This window comes from Lynx canadensis, chromosome D4 (assembly GCF_007474595.2).
Source record: "Lynx canadensis isolate LIC74 chromosome D4, mLynCan4.pri.v2, whole genome shotgun sequence".
NCBI classification, from domain to species: Eukaryota; Metazoa; Chordata; class Mammalia; order Carnivora; family Felidae; genus Lynx; species Lynx canadensis.
In genome coordinates, this window is record NC_044315.2 from 84,327,060 (window position 1) to 84,353,590 (window position 26,531).

General features: G+C 40.3%; 1 protein-coding gene across 8 annotated transcripts in view; it reads right to left on the bottom strand.

Moving 5' to 3' along the window:
* MAPKAP1 (MAPK associated protein 1) overlaps window positions 1–26,531 on the bottom strand; it is a 245,090-nt gene that overhangs the window by 99,061 nt on the left and 119,498 nt on the right. For all 8 annotated transcript variants that reach the window (XR_003964401.1, XM_030294471.1, XM_030294467.1 and 5 more), the window contains one exon: window positions 13,395–13,571. Coding sequence is in view for 7 of the 8 variants with exons in the window: in XM_030294471.1 (XP_030150331.1) it covers window positions 13,395–13,571 (177 nt within the window). In the remaining variant the exon portion in view is untranslated. The remainder of the gene's footprint in view (window positions 1–13,394; window positions 13,572–26,531) is intronic.

Here is a 26,531-nt window from a genome sequence, read left to right on the forward strand (position 1 = left end):
AAAAGGGAACACAAGTTCTCGGGTATGTGCAACCTAGTACTGGGCTACATCTCATGAACCTCCATCTACCTGGGGTCCACCTGAACTATTTTAGATTGGAGCCCGCTTATAAATTGCTTACATTCTCTTCTAATCTGCTGCTGGCTGACAGCATTATTTCAAACCAATACGTTTATCTTTTGTAGCAAAGGCAGACCAGGAGCTCAAAAGAAAGCCTTGCGTTTGGACTAACTTCCATAAATTAAAAGTGTCCTTTGGAAAGATTTTTGAACAGAGGAAAATCCCTAGTCTGTATTTTTCTGTCATTTTACCAAAACGTACCTGGGTGACAAGGTTAAAGCAAGCAGAGGAAATCCCTGGCACTTATCATCCACAGGCATTACTGATAAATTGTGTGGTGGAGGAATAAAGGATTACCTTCTGTATTTTTTCATTACACTTTTCTTTTGTTACAGAATACATAAATCCATTGTGGCACAATGTAATATGTATCACCGCACTACACCTGCGGACGCTTCCGAGCGGCTGCCATGTCTGTGCAGTCAGGAATGATAAGTGAACCACCCGTGAATGTTAACGATAGTGATCATTCTGAGGTAACTCGGCTCTCCATCTTCCTTTACAGCCTCCGTGCTGAAGCCAGGGTAGCAAGGTTCACGAGAGGAAAATGAAAACAACAGTGAAGGGAAGGGGCACGCACGGCGCTCAGAATGTGCCTTCACGAGTGCACGGTGTCTTACTCTGGGGCTCCATTTCGGTAAAATCGTGCACATTAAAAGGAGAAAGAGGTTGTGACCCACATACGGCACACTCAACCAGACCTAATGAAAGCTTCCTCAGGCCAGTCTCCCACACCACTCGCTTCTCTCCCTCCAGGCGAACACCAGCTTTGGCTCTTGCTTCAAGTCTACAGCACTTAAGGGGGCAAACTGCTTCTAGAATACAAGAGGACAGAATATAAGTGGTTCTCAGAAGACATCTACGTGCAACTGTTAAGTTATGCTCCCATTTAATAAATGGATATGGAGACTTGCTTCCACAATTTTCAGCTTCACTTCCAAACATTCTGGGTGTTATGCCTCATTTCTTTATATCCAGGAATTTTTATGGGCTTTCTAAAAGGTCTACTGAAATACATCTTTTAGCGCCGTTTTTATTCAATGTTGGGCATTGGGTCTGCGGTTGGGAAGACAGTGATTTCGAGGGACAGGCTGGCAGCAGGCAGGTAGGGTGCTAGTCCAGCCTCCCTTCCGTGTGGCCCTGCATTCCAATCCCTGAGGTGTGACCCGGGCTGGGGGTGACTAGCCTTTGGACAGACAGGCGGATGGATAGACAGATGGGCTACGGACCCAGAGTCTCGGCTCAGAAACTGCTCTTCCTCCTGCTCCCCTCGTGGACAGACAGCTTGTTTTCCATCACAGCAGGGCACTCTGGGGGCACCGAGCAGAAGCAGCTGCCCTCCAAGCCCCCTGGGCTGTCGGGGCTGGGTCTAGGACGAGGCGCCACTTTGGGGAGCTGACTAAATGCTGCCAGGAGTGCTTCAGTCAATTCAAAGTTACGTCCTGTCAGGTCTCGTAACCACTGAAAAACGTATGGGCATTTCAAAAAGAGATTACTCACTTGAGGAATTCAGCTCTGTCCCAGTGCAAAGCCACTCAGTTACCAGAGGGAAGCTTGTATACCAGCATTAACCTAACAGGACGAGCATTTCTCTCGTGAGTGTTAAACCAGAGGTGACGGGCACAGAGAGGAAGGAGGGGCACAGGGTCCTTATCTGAAAAGCTTAGATTCTATTTACAGGGACAGAGCTGGAACCAGAATCCACGTTGGAAGGCAACTTACTGGAGAGGAAAACACAGGGGCTGGGAGTTAAATACCCTTTGGTTCAAATCCTGGTTCTACAGTTCACCAAGATGTTGCCTCAACATGTGGGAACCTCAGCTGCATCCATGAAATGAGGAGGCCACTTCCCTACAGAATTGTCAGGGAGGATAAAATAGACAGTACACGCCAAGCACCTGGCACTAAGTTTGGCAAACGGCAAAGGAACTTAGAAATGTCAGTTCTCTTGTGTTCTCCTTATTCCAGATCACCGCTCCAAGACAAGAGGCCCCATTTACCCCCTCTCTCCTACCCTATCAGCAGAGATTGCTTACTGGGGGAGTGGGTACCAACCATTGCTTGTAATTGGTAACACAGGGCCATTAACACGTGCAATTTGCTGGGCATGTTGGCAACAGTCGGGGCACTGTAAGCAAACTATCTCTGGCCTGGGCATCAAACCCCCTCTTGAAGCTCACAGAAGAGCACCCTGGGCTCAGTTTTCAAGGCTCTCATTTTTGGGATAGTAAACCAGAGAAGCAGGTATATTGCACCTCAGCTTAACTCGCTGGCTTTGGAGAGGGACGATGGAAGTCAAAAATCATGGTGGTGGTGCAGAGAAATTCAATGAGACTTATTAAGAGCTTTCTGAGCTGCAAGTACAAGATATTATTCAACAATTACAATAGTAATAGCAGCAACTACTATCTACTAGACGTTTACTATGTGCCAGATGCTATGTTAAGCTTTAAAAACCTGTATTAACTCATTCAATCCTAAAATAGGTACTATTATTGTATCCATTTTATGGAATCTGAGGCTGGAGGCAGAATTTGGGAATTTACCTGAAGTCTCATCTATTAAAGATCCTAATTTTGGATTCGGAAATCACCAATGTGGTCCCTAACACAAATAGCACAGTCCAGGGGAGAGAAAGACAAGGAAACAAACAAAGAATTATAGTTGTTCGTGATAAGCACAAAGATGTAGGCCAGATCAGAGTGCTACCAAAACACAGAGGCACTTAACCAAGCTGGGGAAGGGTAAGGGGATCAGAGAAACTTCTTGATGGAGATGTCTCAAAACACAGTGGTCATTTCCCTCTATATCCTGCTAAGAGCGAGGCTGGTGACCGAGAGGCGGCAGAACACAGCAAGTCTAGAGTAGAGCCTGCTCTGGTGTCCAGCTCTGCCTTCCCGGGATAAATGATATACTCTCTCTAGCTTCCAGTTTCCTCATCTACAAAATAGGGCTAATTCTTAGGAGTGTAAGATTGTTGTGAGGGCTTAAATACTTCTAAAGTAGTTAACATTAATACCTGTCTACAATAAATGTTTAATAAACAATAGTTAATATAATAATTACGGGCTTTTCTTAGAAAGGAAGTAATAAATGATGAGACGATGACAGCTGTGAACATTTATTGAGCACTTACTTTGTTCACTTAATCCTTCCAGAAAAAGTAGGTGCTATTATCAGTCCCATTTTAAAATGGAGGAAATTGAGGTTGGGCAAGGTTAGGACACTTGCCTGGAGCTACACACCTACGTAGAAGACCCAGGAATTGAACCCAGGGCAGCCAGACACCAAAGTCTGAGTTTTAAACCTCTCTGTAGCCCAGAAGGGAGCCTTGAGGACTCAAGGGAAGAAGTGACTTCTAGATAGCATACCCTCCCGATTGGAACTACTGATCAGTCTGGGGCAAAGGTTCAACTTCCACTGTGACATTCAGTTTGGTTATAAAATGTCCCAACTGTTAGACTAACCATATGAACTACGAGATCCCTTTTTAAAAGCCCTTGAAGAACGTCATGGTTTCTTGAGCCACAGTCTCAGTTTGTGAAGTGGGAAAAGGATGCCTAGAGGAGCACTCGATTCTCCAGTCCTGACCAGGCCGTAATAGTGATGAAGACACACTCCTCCAGCTCCCAGCCTGCACGGGTCCCAACTCCATGCATGTTCATTCTCTAGCACTTCAAAGTAGAAAATGAAAATATATGAGCAAGAGAAAGCCTTGTAATAACTGCAGCATGCCTGCTTTAAAGCAAGCCCTTCGGGTATTACTTTATCCATAAAGAGAGTTTACACTAGTGTGAATGCCACATTTTGTTTCCCCTTGCACTGACAAAAAATTTTTTTTTAAGATCAAAGCGTATTGTGCGAGTATGTGATGTTTGACATTGGACAAAGTACTCTTTTTCAAAACAGACATTTTCCAAAAACATAACTCGCTAGACTAATGGGCAGTGAGAAGCCAAAATGACTGCCCTCCGCCTTCTCCTTGTGTATCTTTGCCAGAGTCCTTGGGACTTGCCAAATCCGGTCATGCCTGCTTAGCTTGCTCGACTGATTGTGCCAGAAAAGAAAATAAGACACAGATGTATTTGAGCTCTTTGAGATGCCAGTAAGAGAGACAGCTAATGGCTTCATTTCGACCCTCCCCTTCCAGCTGGGCACAGGTGGGGGATAATGAGGTCCCTCTCCCTAATCAAACTCAATTATTTACTACTCTATATAACCGCAAAGACATTCACATTCAGTTCAGAATATAAAACACACCGTGGGCTACTTCCAACCACTGCCACTGGGTATTTATAACAAACTCAAGTGGCTAACAGTTTGCCTTGGCAGGAGTTTAAGTGTGTAAAGTTTTGCAAACTGTTTCTGTTCAAATATGTCCTGCTGAAATGGGGTCCCAGGCGGGGTTCCATAACTGTCAGGTCAGTGAACTGCATAACATCTGAGAATGTATTCACCATGCAGTGCAGACAGGATCTGGAAATCAAACGCTTCGTTCTATTGCAACCTTCTGAGAAGCATCACAGTTTTTTCAACAGCAAGACTGACATTGTATTAATAAACATTACAAGTCACTAGCCTGACATGTACATAGCAGCAGCTGACAGACTCCAACATAAGCTGAGGGGAGAACAGAGGAAATCAAAATGAGACATAGTGACTAAACATGGCCAAAGGGGGTGGATCATGAAACAAATCACATTAATGTCAGAAATGTGAGCCCTAAACTTTTAAGATATATAGAAACTAAAGCAACAAACTGGTCTAATTTTTGGATACCAAAGTAAGTTGATGGCTATCTAAAATGTGTGCTTTTATTGTAGGAACAAAGCGTATCCTGGCACAATTTCAAGACATTCCAGTGAGCAAAACATACATATTTAGCTTGTCTGACCTTTAAATTCTTAGAAGTATGTAATTAATGCTTTCCCTCTTTATTACTTGCTCCAATATTTCTGTCACTTTAAACAGACACAAAGAAAAATCTTTTCTGTTCTCTAGACAGTAGCTGTTGCCAAAAAGGAAATCAAGTCAGATTCACAAATACAAAATTAAACAGGCTGCATATGTTACATTTCCATACACGAGGACAATCTGGACAATGAAAATGTTTGCTAATACAACAGAATGAAAAGAAACAACACACAGTTGGTCCTCTATGACTTGAGCAAACAATAAATAAATAGGAAATTTATACCCATATTGTCAGGCCTGGTTACAAAGGATACAGGCATCGGTTTTTCTTTTCCCCTTATCCTATTTAGCTCTGCCCCTTACCAAACTGTATGACCTTGAGCAAATAACTACCTGTCTCTGATCCTCAGCTCATATATTATAAAAATGAGTTTCTTATAAGGAATAAATGAGATAATGGCTACTAGAGGCACTAAACCGAGTGAGTGTAAAAAAGGCTCATTTCGTTTTTGTTTTTGTTTTTTCTCTCCAAACCACAAAGCAGTATCACATAAGAGTAGGAGAGGCTTCAAACTGATGCTATCTTTTCCAAAAGGTCTGGTCGCTTTGGGTACACTGTGGAGATCTCATCAAGAGGGTCTACTAAAACTACCAACCCTTGGAAATGCCCAGGTACAGCAAAGAGCAATGAATCTAGGCCATGCCTCTGAAAAAGCAGCTAACCTTTCTCTTTATGCGGAGCCGAGAGAAGCCACAGCAGTCTCTGGGAACCCTCTGGGCTACAATGTCCAAGGCAGCCCAGCTTCTGGTGGAAGACTGTCTACTGACTACCCCATGATCCATTTCCCAAACAGGAAAATCCTCCCTGGATTCTATTTGCTCTGTAGCTGTTGGCTAGAAAGGTTCCTTCCCCATGCCTATCTGATATATCAAACATTTTAAGTTAATACATGTATAGGAGGGAAGTTTAATTGTTCTTACTGACTTCTGATTAAGGGGGTCTGTCCATTTTATTGGTTTGGACTTTTCTTCCCTTTTTAAAACCCTTCTTCCCCCTTCCCGAGTAGGATCCCAGTGTGAAATGTCAACGTCAACACATGTAATGACACCATCACAGTTGCTATCATCACTGCCATTTTTTTTATTTTTATTTTTTAAGAAGTTTTATTCATTCTTGAGAGAGAGAAAGAGCATGAGTGAGGGAGGGGCACAGTGAGAGAGGGACACAGAATCCGAAGCAGACTCCAGGCTCCGAGCTGTCAGCACAGAGACCGACGCGGGGCTCAAACTCACAAACCGTGAGATCATGACCTGAGCCGAAGTCGGACGCTCAACCGACCGAGCCACCCAGGCGCCACTGCCACTTTTAAACTCAATTCAGTTCCATGAGTTCTGATTGAATTGGCCCTGTACTGGGGCTTTGGGGGGGGGGGGGGGGCGGGGACAAAGCAGGCTCCTCCCCTGTTCACTCCAAGATCTCATTCTCCCTTGTCCCACTATGGCTAAGGGCCCAGCAGGCCTTGGTTTGGTCACTGCTGGCATGAAGTACTTCCTGGGATACTAGGCACCAGCAGAGCTCTAGCTATTTAGTTTTGGGGGCCAACCATATACTCCCCCATACTTCTGCCCCCTACTTCTCTCCTTCTACACTCCTGATACCTAAACACCTTCAATGAGTAGGCTCAGAGCAGCTAGCAGTCAGCAAGTTAGGGACTCCTGTTTACATGCACATTTGATCTGTCCAAAATCAATCAGGAACAATGGATATCTTAGAAATCCACTTGCCTGTCTGGAAAAGGAGAGAGTTTCCATTAGAACGCAACTAATTTGCAAATTTTTAGCATAATCCATGCTCCTTTCCCAGACAACAACTCTATTTCCTGAGTCTCCTCTGACCAAGGGCTCCGGCAGGGAAAGGCTCGTCTAGCCCTGACTTGGTAAGAACATCAGAGGCTACTCAGCTTCACAGTCTTTTCCACAGAACACTTCGCCAATTAGGGATTCATTTAAGTTAATTAGTTCCTCTTTCTAAACATAAATAATTATATAATTTAGTAAGTGATTATCTTGTCTGATGGAAGAAAGTGAAAGTTTAAATTTTCTTTTGTGTGAAGAAACATATTTTCTAATTTTTCTATGATGACATGTATTCATTATGCAATAAATAACCGAAAGAAAAGTTAAACCTCATGCACACCTTACTGTGAATTATTCAGCCTGATAAATCTCTGACTGAAATAACAAAAATAGCAACTATGTAACAATTCCTACATAACTGGGTCCGAGCTAACTTCATAGCTACATTTCTTACCTGAGGTTCAAGGGCCCCCAGGCTTAACAGATGAATTCACAGGCTAAGTTTCAGAATTTAAAAATTTTGCTTTTAGTTTAATGAAAATCATATATACACACACACACACACACACACACACACACACACATATGGATCATATACATGATATATATTTAGAAAAGCAATATTATATATGGATTATATATATAATAACTTACACAATCAATACAGAGAGAGATTTGGGCCACTCCTAGCCTTCCACGTTCCCCATTCTCCACCCAGTTGGAGGAACCTTGAATCGCTGCTGAGAGGAAAAATACCCAGGAGGGCAACCAGACCCTCCTTAGACAGATCTGAACAAGAAATAAAGTTACTAGTGAGCCAGGGTCAACAAACCTACTCCACCCCCATTCGTTGATGTACTGTCGTCTATGACTACTTTCTTGCTACTATGGCAGACGTGAGTTACAGAGAGGTATGGCCCACAAGCCTAAAATATTTACTACTTGGCCCTGTATAGGAAAAGTCTGCCAACTTGTTGGATGAGGTGGTGAGATTTGGGGGGCTGTGTGTTCCAGCAGCTAGAGTTATTTAACATCCTAATAGACCCAAAGCCAAATGACATCACTACAAGCTGCAGGCAAAAACACTGTGGTGATGGGAAAAGTGGGCACAAGGCTCTCCCTGTGGCACAGGCGTGCTGACCTCTGAAGAAGTCATGCCCTGCAGTGCCCAAGTCACACTGTGTACAGGTATCAATCAGGCAGAGAGCCCATTTAGGTACAGACCAATCGACAACTTCAGAAAGTAGGGTGATCAATTATCCTGGGGCCGAGGGGTGGGGGTTACTGGGTATAGACTCTGAATTTCAAAACAGAGAAAGTCCTGGGCAAACTGACATAAACTGGTTATCCTTGCAGAAATGTTCTTTACTATTTCCAGTAAAGCACATTTAAAATTGGGGGAAGGGATGCACTATAAATCAACCGGCTCATTAAAATAATGGACTAGTAGTTAAAAATACACTCATTGTTTAAAAGGACAAATATTAATACGGTAATCAACGTTTCGTATGAAAATCAAAAACCTCAAGTTGACAAGTAAAACATTTAACACCCATTAAATCCAACATCAGTGATTTAATTTCAGCAAAACATCTTCTGTTGCATTTAAGTTGTTAATTGTATTTTATTAATGTTATAGTTTTATTTGCATTAAATTTGTAATTTTGTTTGGGTTGCATAAAAACATGGAATTTATAGCTAGAGTTTTACATTTATATGTATTTAAGTAACACTACAATAAAATGAATTTGGGCAAACATTGAGGCTTCAGGAGAATTCGTTTTCCTTTGAAAGAAAATTACATTTAATAAAATTCCTCACAACAAAATCGTCAGGTAGTTAATATTCCCCTCATTTTACAGATGAAGACACGGAGACTACAGTCATGCAGCAAAAGTCATCTGTGAAACTGAAACTTGCACCCAGGTCAGGCTAACTAAGCTCAAAGTCTGTGCGGCCTCACTTGGAGTGGGGGAAAGATGGTACATGGGAGCCTCGTGGCTGGGTGTGAGGGCCTCTGAAAGCCAGAAGGCAACCTAGGAACTTCACGGTATTCAGAAGACAGGAACAGGGCTGCAGAAGAGGCCAAGTGGGCTAAAAAAAAAAAAAAAGTGAGGCAGGACAGAAAGTTTGGCCAGGGTCCCTCCCAGCAGCCCACAGACACCTAAAGATTCATCCATTCCTTCTCTAAAAGGCCCTGTGCTGGCTGCTAAGGATATAGAGATAACTGAGACTGTAGGCACCCTGCCTTCAAGGAATTTGTGGTCTTGCCACTGTCTCTTAAAGGATGTCTGTCCATAAGAGGACGGATTTGAAAGTCTACAGATCTCCAATCTCCACCCCTGCCCATACTCAGCAAAAGTTAGCCCAACAGCAAGCTGGGCAGAGTCTACCCACACTCAGCCCCTCTCTGTTAGAAAACTGAAAGGAGGGGAAGAAGAAAAATGTAGAAGCAGCAAAGAGATCTATTCAATAAGCTACCCATTCAAGAAATACTTGTGGCATACCTACCACAGTAATGGAGCTATGCTGGGTGTTTGTGGGGCATAAATGATCCAGTTCTTGCCCTCGACGAGTGTTTAGTTATAACAACAATAACTGCAGCAGACAAACAGGCCCTTTTCTAAGTGCTTTACATATATTAGCCCCTTCAGTCCTCACAGGGGCTCTATGAGGTAGGTATTATTATTATTCTTCTCATTTGATTGGGCCACAAAAAAGTTAAGCAATTCATCCAAGATCGATCTCTCTCTCTCTCTCTCTCTTTCTCTCTCTCTCTCTCTCTCTCACACACACACACACACACACACACACACACACACACACACACAGGGTACTAAGGGTAATGTCAGGATTGGCACCCAAGCATTCTGGCTCCAGAGGCCACCATGCTCTTATCTACTACACTACAGTATACAGTAGCTGAATGGTGGCCTCAATACAGTGGGATTCCCTGCCGCCATCCTCACCCATAGCAGGGTGTCACAAAGAGCGTGGACTTTGAAGTCAGACACGGGGGCAAAGCCCGGCCTGAGAGCAATCCTTGTCAGCCTCAGTTTTCATGTCTCTAAAATGGTCATAATCAAAACTGGGCTATTTTCAGATTAAATGGAATAACATATAAATTGTTTCAATTAGTAAATACTAATTCACTTCTTATTGTCAAAACTTAGCTCCCTCTTTCTGGTTCAGTTCAGGGTATTCCCATACATCCCTGCCCATTTTCCCCTGGGAGAGAGACGCAAGGAGGAAAGGGAGAAATGAAGAAAAGGAGTGACGGCTTTACTTATTTTGCTGAGACTTCACTCTCTTGAAACTATGAACACATCCCTGGTAACTCTTGAAAGTCTGCTCTGTCCTGCATTAGCAGGAGAGGCTTTTCTAACTTAAAATATAGACCAGAAAGGTGAATGGAAGGTTGCTGAAGCAAGAAAACACACACAGGGCAAATGGTCAGTAATCTGTAGTATTTCATCAGACAACTGAGAAAAAGAAGAAACAGAAAATGTACTGACACTTTTGTTCTAAATGTTCACATATAAAGATTTTACTTTACCTTGTGCTTTTAGAAACACTCCAGGAATGTTGAATAAGCTCTCTAAAACTTTAAACAGAAAGAGGACTGACTAGTGTGTGTGTGTGTTTGGGAGTGGGAGTGCAGGGATGGGAGTAGTTCAGGAAAAACGTAAGAGTATTAAGTTTAAAGCCGCTGCTGTTACTCTCTACCTCTCTCCCCTCCCTCATCCCATTCTCCAAAAGCTGGAGTTCATAGACACTGTGTAGTCTTTAGATGCTTCTCCTGGGGAGGTATGTCTGGCCTACCTCCAACCCCAACCCCCCAACTATTGAAAATCACTGATTTAAAAACACTTGTTGTTTTTTTTTGTTTTTTTTTGTTTTTTTTTTATTTTTTATTATTTTTTTTTTAATTTTTTTTTTTAATTTTTTTTTTTCAACGTTTATTTATTTTGGGGACAGAGAGAGACAGAGCATGAACGGGGGAGGGGCAGAGAGAGAGGGAGACACAGAATCGGAAACAGGCTCCAGGCTCTGAGCCATCAGCCCAGAGCCTGACGCGGGGCTCGAACTCACGGACCGCGAGATCGTGACCTGGCTGAAGTCGGACGCTTAACCGACTGCGCCACCCAGGCGCCCCTAAAAACACTTGTTTTAAAAAGGACTTTCAGTTCAAAAGAATGCTATGGTCATATGTTAATATTTATGTAGTAAAAATTATGTGCTAATGAGAACAACTCTTCCAGTCATCTATAAATAAATGAAATGCAAGTGGAAACTATTGAAATATCCCTATACGTATCTTTGAGAGTGAAAAGAAAAAAGTTCTAATGACACTCTGTGATGGTAAGACTTTGAAAAGATGCGTTTATGAATTCTGTTGGTAGCACTGTAAATTGGAACATCTTTCAGAAAGCTACATGTCAATACAAAGGCAAGTCTAAAGATGTTTCTATTCTGACCAATGATCCTACTCACAGGAAAACTGTCCTAAGGAGGTTATTCAACAGAAATAAAAGGGACAGAGATAAAAACTATTATTATAGAATCACTTATTAAAACCAAAGCAAATAAACAATCTAAACGTCCCGTGAAAGGCCTCTGATGCAGCCTGTACCTTTCTCTATTGTATTGCTCAGCACATTTTAATGATCTGACGACTTGTCCCCCCCCCCCCCCACCTAGGTAGCGTGTGCTCCATGAGCAAAGGGGTTGTCTCTGTCTAGATTCTTGGCACATAATAAATGTAGATTGTAGGAACTAAGAGCAGATATCAAATATTTGCAATTTTAAGCAAGAATAACACAATATGTACACTAGAAGTGAAACTGTAATATATATATATTGGAAATGGTGATACAAAAATGAAAACAGTTATATTAGGGTGGAGGAATCACTGGATAACTTTTAAACTGCTTTCAATATTCTTTAACATTGCTGTTTTAGTGCCTCCCAAATAGAAAAGGAGGGAAAATATTTACTGTTACATACATCAAACGTGACTTCATAGCAGGGATGAAATGGTAACTAGAAAAACTTGAGGATCATCCCCTAGCTACCTGCCCGCCAAGCACTCAGTATTCTTTCTTTGTTCAAGGGTAGAGAGACCCCAACTACTCACATGTCATAAGTAGCATAATCCTATTTTCAGTAAAAATTTGAAACAAAGGCAGTATGTTTTAAAGAGACAAGGAAAAGTCCTCTGAAGCAATCCCTCCTTTGGCTAGTGAATTTGCTGGTTCCTAACAGCAGGGGGTGCCAGAAGGATCACTATTGTTCCCAGGAGACGGCCAGTCTCAGTCCTGGTCAGAAAACGCTACAGGTTTTCCTCTAACAGGGACCTCTGGGTAAAACTTGCTGTAGAGACTTGAATAAAGAAAAATTATATATTTATTTCCATTGACTTCTAACTGATAGTTACCATGTCCTTGAATTATAAATGTAGTCAACAAACCCCAGTTGTATTGGCAGTACTAGTGACTCTGCCATGAACAGAAAAAACACAGATGTCACCGCACACTACAGTTGTTGCAGATTTCCCAAGTATCATTTATACTCATCACTTAACTTTGAGGCGAGAGACTTCAGCAGTTACTGACAGACCTGCTGCCGTATCTTGGTGTTAAATATTAGTAAAACTATGCATATTACTATATCACAGATTGGTTTAATAATTTCAGAAGTATTTAAATGTAATGGAACTCTCTTGTATTCCTGTGGATTTGATTTTCTGCATTCACAAACACTCTCCTGGAGAGGTGCCTGGGTGGCTCAGTAGGTTGAGCATCCTACTCATGATTTCAGCTCAGGTCATGCACGATCTCATGATTGGAGGGGTCGAGCCCCAAGTTAGGATCTACGAGGATGACAGCACGGAGCCTGCTTGAAGGATTCTCTCTGTCCCTCCATTGCTAGCATGCACACACACTCTCTCTCTCAAAAAAGAAAAAAACAAAACAAACCCTAAAAAATACTTTTCCGGAAAGGGTTTTTATAGCCTTTGCCAGACTGCCAAAGGCACAGGAAAGTTAACACCTTATCAGTCTAAAGGAGGACAACTGAAAGGAAAACTCAAATTTGATGTGAACAAAATTGGAGAGAAGAAAATAAGTATTTTAAGTCACGAGACAAAAGTAGCTGCAACGCACATTTTTCATTTAGTGTGTAGTCTGTGAAGAGAAAGAGGGAAACTCAGAATTGCTGCTTCACAGGCTCCAAAGTACCCCACCCAGTATGTCCAGAGGCGTGGTTCACAGATATTACGTTCAGAGATCTGCCTAATGCAATTCCCTACTACAAAGCAGTCTGTGTTTAATCTAGGTACAGAGGCATAAAATACATTGCAAATGCTGTCCCCAACATCTCTCTGCAAGTAGTCACTATAAAGGGACATCCAGATACCTAATATCATCCATACGATGAGCAAAACCAAAAATTCTAAAAGGCAGAGATGAGATACTGAAATTAGCAACAGGGTCAATACTCACATCCGAACAAAGAGTGACTCTTTGGATGTCAGACCAGGAGATGAATACTTTTCAACCAGGGCCAAAGTACTGAAGCCGAACTTATGAATGGGCTCGTTGGAATCCAGTGGGGGGAAGTCTGTGTCAACCTCCCCATCATCCTCAGCGATATGCAGGCAGTAGGCACTGACATTGTCACTGAAAGGAAAACCAAAACAGTGAGTGAATACCAGGGTGAAGGAGGGACAAGGAGATAAGAGGCTATAGTATACAGCAGGCAAACTGGGACACTGCTCTTCTTTTACCTGAAAGCCTGGTGAAGCAGTAAGATTACCCTAAATCCTACTTCATTTGATAAAGAGAAAACATGGGAGTACAGAGGGGGAGAAAAGCAATGTGAAAGGAGGTCCTTTCTACTAATCTATTCTTCCAACAAATAGTTACTGAGCACCTGTTATAGATAAGACACAGAACTTAGTCCCTTAAATCAAAGATGATATTTAGTATCAGTCCTCAAGGAAGCTTATGGTATAGCAGGGGGGGAAAGTACTATGTTAGTTAAATATAAGTATAAATAAAATACACACAGCAAGTGTGATTCCACTGATCCACTGATTCCAAATACCAAAGACACTTATAACAGAGTAAAAGCAAATAACCTGGTTTATCCTGATGCAGATAAATGGCTCTCTCCATTGCTTCTAGACTTTTCTCCTATTCCTACAATGTCCAGTCTATACTCCCAGATTCCAGCCTTGCCCATTTTAGAGTCAACACACATTTCCTTCTCTTTCTTGGGCGGAGAAGTAAAAAGTTGATTTGCTGTAAAGGGGTGGGAAACTACCAACATAAAGACAATTTAAAACTTAAAAATCAATTAGAAGCACTTTAAAACACCTTGCTCCAAAGTTAAACTGTGAAACTGCTTATCTGCTAACATTCAGAAACATGATCCTAACAGTTCACAAGGCAGTAGGGTTTTAAATTGTGCAGCTTAAATTTGGAATTTTAATTATATGATTGATGCTTAAATTAATTAATTGCAAAGTGTATGCTAATTGTTTAATTGGTTGCTTGATCTATATAGATCATTTTTTGAATTAAATGAGTTGATTTACAAAGTTTATTGATTGGATGTGACAATGAATTATTTCACTGACTACCTGATTTGCAATTTTCCCAATTAATTCACAAATCTTTAACTGCAACTCTAGTTATTGAGAGAGAGCCTACTTCAGGTGATCTATACTCAGTCTGTCATGACTAAGAGATATTTATTATATAAAACAGGTAATAAGGACAGATTAAAATTAATGGGAACTGTAAATTTGCTAAATGGATGGATAACAAGAAAGTAATCTGGCTATGTTTGTCACTATAAATTTCATGTATTTGCAACGCTGTTAAGAAATTTAAAATTCATCTCTGAATGATGTGGGAAACTTATGGATCTTTGCAAGAGGTTGCTAACCATAAACACTAGACACCTATAGGAGAAGAAAGTCTGTTAGATAAGAAAAATGTCATGGTATAGTAGCTAAGAGCTTTGCGTCCAGAAAGACCTGAGTTTAAAACCTAAGCTCCAGTGCTCATGGACTATGTGATTTCAGAAAATAAGCTTCGCTTCCTTGAGTTCCAGTTTCTATTTCTTCTTTTTTTTTTTTAACTTAGAGAGAGAGAGAGAGAGAGAGAGAGAGAGCACGCACAAGTGGGGGACAGGGGCAGAGAGAGAGAATCCCAAGCAGGCGCCACACTCAGTGCAAAGCCCGATGCAGGACTTGATCCCATAACCCTGGGATCATGACCTGAGCCGAAATCAAGAGTTGAATGCTCAACCGACTGAACCACCAAGGCGCCCCTTAGTTTCTGCTTCTATAAAAAGACAAGAACCTAACTCAGAGGTAGTTGTGAAGATTAGATAACATATGTAGAGCCTACTATATAACAGAGGTAAAAAAATAAATGGTAACTATGGTACGGTATAGTATGGTAACTATATAATAAAGTCAGATGGAAAATAACTTCTACAGTTACATCAGTCCTTAAAGAGAAATAGTGGATGCATATTAGTGCCAACAAAACAACAACGAAACTAAGCGACACGTTCTGGAGTTAACATGTCCACTGTGCTCCAGCCTTGGGGCCACTGAGCCTCCAGGGTTTTATGAACAGGGCAGACAATGATGAAGCAGGCAATGGACAGCACACATTATTTATTGCCATGTAAATCGTCCTGAGGAATGTCTGTGATTCCCCAGCACCACAGAGGTTTCAAGGGCAAATAATAAGCCTATTGATCAAAGCAGAAAGCCAAACATTGGTATCAGAAGAATTCTGTTTTGATTGTCATGGGGTGCCCCCAAATCCCCTTCAAAACCAGCTCAACAAATGTCACAGGCTAAGATCTGAAGGCCAAAAGACTCACTGCTGCGTGTTACTATTCTCCTCAGTTTCTAAAAACAAAGTGTGAAATCATTTCTTCATTCAAGAAACTCGCAAAGTACCGACCCTGCACTGTAGCCTGCTCTGCATGCTGGGAACACAGCAAAGAAAAGAAAGAATGATTTCCCCTATATTATACAAGACTAATGGGAGTCTTTTCTGAGTCATGAGTAAAATTCAGCAGCAAACAGTACTCCAACCCTTTCGACCCCTTTACTGAACATCTGAGGGGAAAATGACTAAAACTCCACATTCTATTCAGGGACACAGTGGTTCCTTTGTGCCTTTGTAAAGGAATCATTAACAAAAGAAGCTACCAAGGTATTTTGACTTCTAAAACCTCTTCAGGATTCCAACTTAGTACTAGAGCAATAGCCATGAGTATCATTAGCAACACTGAGTGCTCTGTGGCAGACACTGTGCATAGTAGTACAGACAGATACTAAGCTCCCTGAATCTCCCCACCAACTCTCAGAGTCATTTCTTATGATTTCTGTTTTCCAAATCGGAAAAGGGAGGCTCGATGAGGTCAAGTGGCTTGCTCCAGATTAAACAGTATGTAAGCGACAGACTTGAGATTCAAACCCAGGCGGTGAAGAGCACTTACCCTTGACGCCCACCTATCCCTCTGCCAATTCCATGGTGTGTCTAGACTCGCCAAGGCCCTTGGGAGCCCCTGCTCCTACGCAAATGCCACACGCTTTGAAAAGAAGGAGGAAAATGAGAAGCTTACAAAAAAATGAGAAGCTTAGAAAGATTTATTTCAACTCCTCACTTTTACAGATGGGGAATAGATGGGTAGAAATGGGGAAGAACATGCCCACGACGATCCAGTTAAAAGTGGCAAAGCTGGTTCTGAAGAACTCAGGTCTCCTTACTGCCATTCTATTACTCTTTGATCAAATCAGAAACAGGTGGCATTTTGAAATAGGGAGAGAAAATGGGGGAAGCTGTGGTCTATGACTCAAGAATCCCCCAAATACAGACATCTGGAACTGATAAAACAATGAAAACAGGGATGCCTCCTCCTTATGACCTACTATGGTAGAATAAAGAGTGGTTTTGCAGTCAGATCTGCTTTGAATGCTAACTCAACCACTAACCAGCCATGTGACCAAATCTCTCTGAGCTGCTCCATTTTCTTATCTATAAAAAGCTTTCCCTGACTTCTCTAGGAGAATCATTTGATCTCTAGGAGAATCCAAGCGATTCTTCTCTGTGGTCTTTCAGAACTTGATTAATATTTCTGCATATAGTTATCACATCTTTTTCTTATTTACCGTTCTGTGTTCTCCTAAGAAGCAGGGATCATTCTATTGTCTCTGCATCCTCACTGAGGAGGAAGATGGCTGGCACTTAACAAGTATTTGTTGAATGAATGAATATATGAATGTATAGACTGAATCGCTCTACCCATGAAAAAAACATAAAGGGTATTATTAATGATGTGTGTGCTAATGAGGAGAAGTAATAAGCTTTTCTTTTTCTTTTTCTTGCTTGTCACATTGATATCTGTTAACCAAATGGGGCTTTCTAGGCAATGCACATGTGCCAGAGATTGCAAACCAAGACAAAAGGAGAAGTCCCAGGAAGAGGTGAGGATCAAAGAGGCATTTTTACGGTTCATCAAGATACTAGTGCTGGCACCTCACTTTTTTTATGGAGAAAAAACACTGAGAAATTATTATGACTATGTAAAAATGTTTAATTACATGCATATAAAAAGACTAGAAGGAAAGGTACCAGAAAGTTTACAAAGGTTATGTTTACAATTGAGCAATGAGCACTTTTTTTCCTGTACCTTCCAGATGTCCCAGATGTCCCTTCCAGATGACTAAGTATAACTTTCATTTTCTTTTCTTTATAAAATACTTATTTTTTGATAAGGGTAATGCATGATTAGAAGCAAGGAACAATTTAGAAATACAGAACAGTACAAAGGTTGGGAAATCTCTCACCCCACTGTAGAATCACCTGTTCTAGAGACTCAGCATCTCCTGCCTCACCCACATCCCCTGATTCCTAAGCGGTCATTTTCTCTATCGAGTCCTGGAATTTATGGAGAAAATAACCATACATACCTGCTGCATAAGGATCTCATAAGGATTATATGAGTTAATTAACTGTACAGTAGCTGGCATGAAGAAAGATTCTCATTTTGTCAAAATTTCTTCTACCACTCTTAAGCTTTTGATCACACAGAAGCAGAATTAATTAACAGAAGCATGGGGGATAGCATGAGATAGAGAACACTAGAAGTCCTATTTGTGAGTCACTATCAGGGATTGAGTAATGATAAAAGACTAATAGCCACCAGTTTGTTCTCTGTATTTAAGAATCTTTTTTTTGGTCTCTTTTATCTTTTTCATTTGCTTTCTTAAATCCCACATATGAATGAGATCATATGGTATTTGTCTTTCTCTGACTTATTTCACTTAGTTATACCCTCTAGATCCATCCATGTTGTTGCAAGTGGCAAGATTTCATTCTTTTTTTTTTTTTTGGCTGAGTATTTTTCCATTTATATATATGTATACATGTGTCTATATCACATATATATCACATTACATCTTCTTTATCCACTCATCTATTGAAGAAAACGTGGGTTGTTTTGTATCTTGGTTATGGTAAATAATGTTGCAATAAAAACATAGGTGTCTTAAAAAGACATAGGTGTCTAAAAAAAGAAGCTTAATTTTAGAATTGGGTTAGCATGGAAAAAGCAGACCCTTCCAGGGACAATGATATTTGTGAGAAGACTGGAAGTTAGAACGGTGAATGGATGCAAAATGAAGCCTGTTGCCAAAAAGAGATCCTTCTGGAGGATGGACAGATCTCTCTCTCTCTCTCTCTCTCTCTCTCTCTCTCTTGCTCTCACATACATACACACACACACTCTGTCATTAAATGTACTCATTAACGCTTTGGAGATTTTATATTTATACAAATAAATGTATGTATAAATAAACATATATCTAAATCTCCAAAGCGTTAATGAGTACAATTAATTGGATTTCACTTATTCATGTTTCCACAAATAAGGCTAACAAAATTTTGCATTAGAAAAATTTATTTCATTTAGTTGTTGATCAATATTCATTTCACATTCAAAGGCCAGTTTGGCTTTTATGAAGAGACAAAAGCCGGTAGTCCATATATAGATGGTATTTAATTCATATATGAAAATTCAGGAGTATTCCAGGAAGCATCCTAGATTTCTCCCAAATGTGATCTGACATGTTCAATTTGCTCATAAAAATTCACTTTTATCTTCAAAACATGCAAAATGTACTTCAGCATGATGGCCGGACAGATGAAATTTTTGGGGAGGTTTTTTGGATGAAAAATAAAAAGAGCACATGATTCTGCAATGTCCAGAACTCTTATTACTTGGGTCTTGCTATTTATTTTGATGACAAAATCATTATAAACAGTGCATCAGACATTATCAAGAGAAAAAAGGCCCTGAGGATTGCAGCTCAGAAGTTCATCTCTTTGAAGTCAGAGAAAAGACTTTTAAGACTGTCAAGATTTCCTCTTCTCCAAAATAAACTCCATAAATGTAAAGTGAAAATTGATAAATAACATTTTAAGGTTTGTCAAGCCACAACCACATCACACAAGAATAGTTAAGTCTAAATTTTCTGGCAAAGAAGTTCTAAGGAGAAAATGCCCACTAATTTCCAAATGAAAGCAAGACCTTCATAGTGTTTCATCTGAGCTCCTTTTTTAGATAGTTCCTATTGCTATGTCTTCAAGTTCATTGATTTTTTCCTTTTGCGGTGTCTAATCTGCTCTTAAACTCACACAGTATAGTTTCCATTTCAGATACTATAATTTTCATCTCTAGAAGTTCCATCTAGGTTTTCTTAAATATCTTCAACTTCTTTCCTCATCATGTTCATGTTTCCCTGTATTATCTTGAACATATGGAACATGTTTATAATAGCTATTTTAACATCCTTGTTTGCTAATTCTATCATTCTGGCATTTCTGGGAAGTCCTCTTTTCATATTGTTCTGAACCGGACATTTTTAAAACAAATTCACTTGGCAAAATTCTAAGTTTCAGAAACTCGTTCATTCTATTACAAACTGACCTTGAAAAGGTCCAGTAGGATCTTTCCGAAACACACAATATGATACTGTCACTTCCCTGTTTAAAACCTTTTGCAACCTTTCAAATAAAAACAAAAGAGACCATTAATAGTACCTGGGTTCCATAAAGCCTTCCAGTATATTTTGCCCTGCTTTCAACTCAATCTCCTGACATTTCAGAACACACACCTTAGGCTCCTTTCACACCACGTGCTTGCAGTACCCTAATCAGGTCCTAGCATATATACATGCTAGCTCCTGTTACTATTCATGCCAGCCTCTCAGCCCAGAGGCTCTCTATTCCTAGTCTATCCAGTCATCTTTTGAGATTTAGCTCAAGTATCCATTCTACTGGGAAGACTTCCCTAACATTCCTCTCACCCCTACTCAACCCAAGCCTCCAACTTCTAGCAGAATTAGAAGAGCCCTTTTCTATGTCCTCACAGCATTCTATTATGTCTACTATTATAGCAAGTCCCAATGACAATGGAGCTAAAATTGTGTAATTTGGTGTCTGCCTCATATATTAGCCTAAATCTTGAGGCCATAAGCTTTATTTTATGACTGATTATATCCCCAGTGCCTAGTATAGTACCTGGGATGGTGCAGACAACATCTAAATGTTTGCTGAGTGAATGACTGCAAGAATAAAAAGATGGATGGATGGACGGATGGATGGATGGATGGATGGGAAGGAGGAAAATCTCAAATGCCTGTCTCCAGATGCTATCAGGAAAAGAAATTCATTGCTTTGTATAACATAGTCGTTAAGAGCAAGAGAAATGGAGTCAAACCTGGGTTCAAATCCTGACTCTGCCACTTACTAAATACATGATCTCGGGCATTACCTTAAATTCCTGATTCTCAGCTTCTCTATTGTTATCTAAGAGTTACAGAGGTATTATAAGGAAGGAGATAATATATGTAAAATGCTTAGCCTGGGTCATGACACAAAGCAGGCATTCTAATGTGTTCATATCTACCCATTCATTACCTAGTAAGTGTGAGGACTCTGGCTCTTGGGAAATGTTGACAATGAGCAATATTTCTGTGCAGCTCAATGAAGACAGTGTTTGTAAACAGTATTCCCAAACCTTCATCTATCACTTAAAGATCTGACCAGGTTGAGACAATCTAACTCGGTGTTTTTTGATGAATAAAGGTTTGTATACCGTCAGAAGCTTGTCTAAGCAGACACGTGGAGAAGGGCTTCTTCCCTGGCAATGGCATGGGTGGTAAGTTTAGTCTACATCTCTGAATCTGAATGTTCCTATGTTCTCTCATCCATTCCACAAATCACTTATTGAGTACTTGTTATTTGCTAACCATTGTGTTAGGGACTAAGGAAAACAAAACAATAAAATAGACAATGTCCAGCCTCCAAACTTATAACTATCCTACTGCTTACAAGACTTCTTCATCACATGGACAACTCTCAAGTCATCTCAGCCTTCATTTCATCCTAAACCAAACTCTTCCTTCACCTCTATTTCTTCTCTAGGACACCCTATTTCAGCACCACCATCTACCTAGTTTTTCAATGTCCAGTCTTAGGCCCTTCTCTTTCTTCACTAACACATGCTGGAGACTCCAGTTAATCTCTCTATGCATAGGACTCCTACATTCACATTCCTAGCTCATAGTTCTCTCTCTCTTCTAAACTTCAAACATGCAAGTATAAACAACTATTTGAAAACTTCTCTTAGGTATAGCAAAGTCATCTCGAAAAGAAGACAAAACTCGTGCTGCTCCTCCCACTCCCCGACACACATTAAAAAACCGAATTAACACCCAGTCTTCCAAAGCCCCCTAATTCAGTGAGCAGCACAATACATCAAGTTGTGCAAGTCAGAAATCTAGGGAGTCACCTTTGGTACCTCTCCTCTTTCATACTTCTCGTATCTAATTCATCCCTAAGTCCTATGAATTTCACCTCTTAAATATTTACAGAATCTGTCCTCTTCCCTCAATCTCCACTGTGGACCCTGCCCATCTTTCAGTCTCATCCATCCTATTTTCTCTTCCCTATTTTGTGTTCCAGCCATGCTGGCCTTTGTTAGTCCCCTGCCACAGTGTCACTGCTTCCTCCTGCCACAGTGTCATTGCCATGCAGTTCCATCTGCCAGGAACCTCCCCCTGCCAAATACCTCTGGTATCACTTTCTCAGGGAATTTCTCCCTGACTCCCAAGGCCAGGCTCTCATAAATGGCATTCCTTTCCTTCAGATTACTCAACTCAGTTTTTATGCAAACATTATTTGGCTTAATTATTTGATATAATTATTTGAATTATTTGCCCATTTCTCTCACTATATTGTTGAATTCATGAAAGAGAGACCATGTCTGGCTCTACTCACCATTGTATATACCCAGCAAAATGCATGGTATGTAACAAACACTCAATAAATATTTATTGAATGTATTAATGAATACAAATGTGAGTGAAACGAGCCAGTTACAAAGTGCTCTTACAATTGATAATTTCTTCTTCCCCATCAAACTGCACATTTTTTGAGTGCAGCGATCACTTTTCTCTTGTTCTTCATTTTATCCTCAATACCTAAGGCCTGAAACTCCATCATAAATATTTGCTGAATGAAGGAATAACAAAGAACTGAAGGCTTCAAGATTAAGCTGGATATCAAGAGGAGAAGAGTGAGAAAGGCATTTCTGATTGAAGAAACAGCAAAAGCAGACAGGGTATCAGTGTCAAGAAGCTGCCAGTTAAAGAATGTGATCTGTAGGATGCATGGGATCACAGCTGAGGGTCAGAATGGGAAGGGCCTCTCTTAGGCTGTATTATCTAGGTAAGTGCTTCTCAATGATGACTCTAAGGAATATAAATTAGAAGCAGCAACCTACAAAGGGGAGGAGAGCAGACAGAAGTGGTCATGTAGATGCAAAAATGGGGAAATATAAAGAATTCAAATTGCAAAGTTGTCAGAAAACATAATGGAAGGTCAAATATTCTTATATGCTTACATAAGCCCACAAGGGCACCACTGTATCATAGCATAGTGCATTCTCTGAATCATTCAGAAAGAGCTAAGTTATACTACTGTTGCTGAACTACTACCAGTATTGGTTGTAGCAGTAGCTGGCTGTAGTTACAGTATTTGACAGCAACAGAAATAAACATTTTCTGAGCACTTGCCATGTATTTTCTCATTTTATTTTCCTAACTACCCTGTTAAGAAGCTTCTATCCTCATTTTACACACAAGATAACTAGAGTACATAGGACTGAAGTAATCAATCCATCCAAGACCATGCTGATGATAAGTGTTAATGCCAGAATTCAAACACAGACTACAGCTTTGGATCCCACTATGTTATACTCCGATTAAGAAGACGGGGAAAGGGGCGCCTGGGTGGCTCAGTCAGTTAAGCGTCCGACTTCGGCTCAGGTCATGATCTTGCGGTTCGTGAGTTCAAGCCCCGCGTCAGGCTCTGTGTTGACAGCTCGGAGCCTGGAGCCTGTTTCAGATTCTGTGTCTCCCTCCCTCTCTCTGACCCTCCCCCATTCATGCTCTGTCTCCCTCTGTCTCAAAAATAAATAAACATTTAAAAAAAAAAAAAAGAAGACAGGGAAATATTAACACATTTTAGAGAATCTCTATGAAAAATTATTAAAATAAAGTGTGACAATGAATGAAATAAACTTCAATGATCGATCTACGAAACCCCAGTTTCCCAAGGGCTCTGAGAAGCTGAGGGTATGTCAGAATGAAGCAAACCCAGTGAACTCCGCGTCTTGGTATACTCTACGGCTGCACTCTCCAACACGCAGCTAGGCGAGCACTTGAACTATGGCTAGTCTGAATTGACTGTATATAGCAAAGAACACTGAATTTTTAAAACTTATGACCAAAAAGAACATTAAAAATCTCCTTAATTTTGTCAATAACATGTTGAAATAATAATATTTTAGATACAATGGGTTAAAGAAAATATAACCCATGAAAATTATAAAAATTACTTCAATTATAATAATTATTAGGGAAATAAATTTCACCCATCTTTTGGAAACTTTTAAAAATGTGGTTATTAGAAAATTTCAAATTGTAAATATGGCTCACATTTGCAGCTTGCTTTATGTATTTTTTCCAGCTTTGAGATATAACTGAAATATAACATCGTGAAAGTTTATTCCTGGTAATCAATTTATAAAATACGTGTATTTGATACACTTATGTATTATAAAACAATTACCACCAAGTAGGGTTAGTTAGCTAACACCTCCAACACATCACATAGTTACCATTCCTTTTTTGTGATAAGAATACTAATGGTCTACTCTCTTAGCAATTTTCAAGTATATAAAATAGTATTATTAACTATAATTGCAATGCTGTACATTAGATCTCCAAAGCTTATTCATTTTCTAACTGGAAGTTTGTAGTTTTTGACCAGTATTTCCCACCCTTCCCCCATCCCCCAGTCCGTGGTAACCACCATTCTAATCTCTGTTTCTGTGAGTTCAGTTTTAGAGTCCATATATATGTGACATCATGCGGTATTTGTCTTTCTCTGATTTATCTCTTTCAGCATAACGCTCTCAAGGTCAATCCATGTTGTTGCAGACGGCAGGATTTCTTTATCTTATCTTTTCATCCATAGACAGACATTCAGGTTGCTTCCATATCTTAACTATTGTGAACAGTGTTGCAATGAACAAGGGAGTGTAGATATCTCTTCAAGATCCTGTTTTCATTTCCTTTGGATATATACCCAGAAGGGGAATTACTAGAGCACATGGTAGTTCTAGTTTTCATTTTTTGAGGATCCTCCATATTGCTTTCCATTGTGGCTGCACCACTTCACATTCCTAGCAACAGTGCACAAGGGTTTTCTTTTCTCCACATCCTCGCCAACACTTGTTATATCTTGTCTTTTTGATGATAGCCATTCTAACAGGTGTGAGGTGATTGCATTATATTTCTTTTGGACAGCACTGCTCTATTGCCAGACACTTCCACTCACTAAGCAATGCAATAATCTCAAAAGTATACTACTCCAGCTTCTGGACTATCGCAAAACTCTTCAGGCTTTTAGTAGCTCACCTGTCAGTAGCTGATAAAGAGCAACAGTAAATAAGAGACCAGTGAAATATGTTGAATGTTAAAGGGACAGCTGAACAGAAGAAGGCAAAGAACAGCCATTCTTGTGTACCATAGAGTCAGAACATATGACTACAGTCTCTGCACAAAATTGGGGCTAGTCAAAATTACCCTTAAAAAAATCCCTTAAATTAACTATGAAGTAGAGTAAATGTGGTTCTGTGCAAAGAGCAGTATATACCTCCCACCTCAAGTTCTTGACAGGATAAAATCTCACTGAATTTTATTTCTCTTTGTTTCACGAATGGGTGTTACTCAAAAGATACTGTTTCACTCTTGAATCCGATTAAATATAAATTAAAAAGGAATGTTTAAAAAATTTTTATATGTCAAAAATAGATCTACATTAATATAGTCAACTGATATTTGACAAAGGAGCAAAGGCTTTGGGAGCAAAGCAGCAAAAGGAATGGAGAAAGGATAATCTTTTCAAGTGGGTATTCACATGCAAAAATGACTAAATCTAGACACAGACCTTACACCTTTAACAAAAATTAACTCAAAATGGATCACAGGCCTAAACGTAAAGCAAAAATCACATAAAACTTCTAGAGGATAACATACAGGAAAATCTAGATAACCCTGGGTTTGGTGATTACTTTTTTTTTTTTTTAATTTTTTTAATGTTTGTTTATTTTTGAGAGAGACAGAGACAGAATGCAAGTGGGTTGGGACAGAGAGAAGAGGGAGACACAGGATCCGAAACAGGCTCCAGGCTCTGGGCTGTCAGCACAGAGCCTGACGCGGGGCTCGAACTCACGAGCTGCAAGATCATGACCTGAGCTGAAGTCGGACGCTCAACCGACTGAGCCACCCAGGCGCCCCATGATTACTTTTTAGACACAACACCAAAACACAATCTATGAAAGAAAAAACTGGTAAGTTGGAGTTGATGCTGTTAAGAAAATGAAATGATAAGCTACCGATTGGGGAAAAAAATCCCTACAAAACACATATCTGATAAATAGACAAAGAACTCTAAAAAAAATCAGTAAGAAAACCACCTGATTAAAAAATTGGCCATGGCACAAAAACAGACACTCAGATCAGTGGAACAGAATAGAGAACCCAGAAATGGACCCACAAACATATGGCCAACTAATCTGTGACAAAGCAGGAAAGAATATCCAATGGAATAAAGACAGTCTCTTCAGCAAGTGGTGCTGGGAAAACTGGACAGCGACATGCAGAAGAGTGAACCTGGACCACTTTCTTACACCATACACAAAATTAAGCTCAAAATGGATGAAAGACCTCAAGGTAAGACAGGAAGCCATCAAAATCCCCAAGGAGAAAGCGGCAAAAACCTCTTTGATCTTGGCCGCAGCAACTCTTACCCACCACGTCTCCAGAGGCAAGGGAAACAAAAGCAGAGATGAACTACTGGGACCTCATCAAAATAAAAAGCTTCTTCACAGAGAAGGAAACAATCAGTAAAACTAAAAGGCAACCGACGGAATGGGAGAAGATATTTGCAAACGATATATCAGATAGAGGGTTA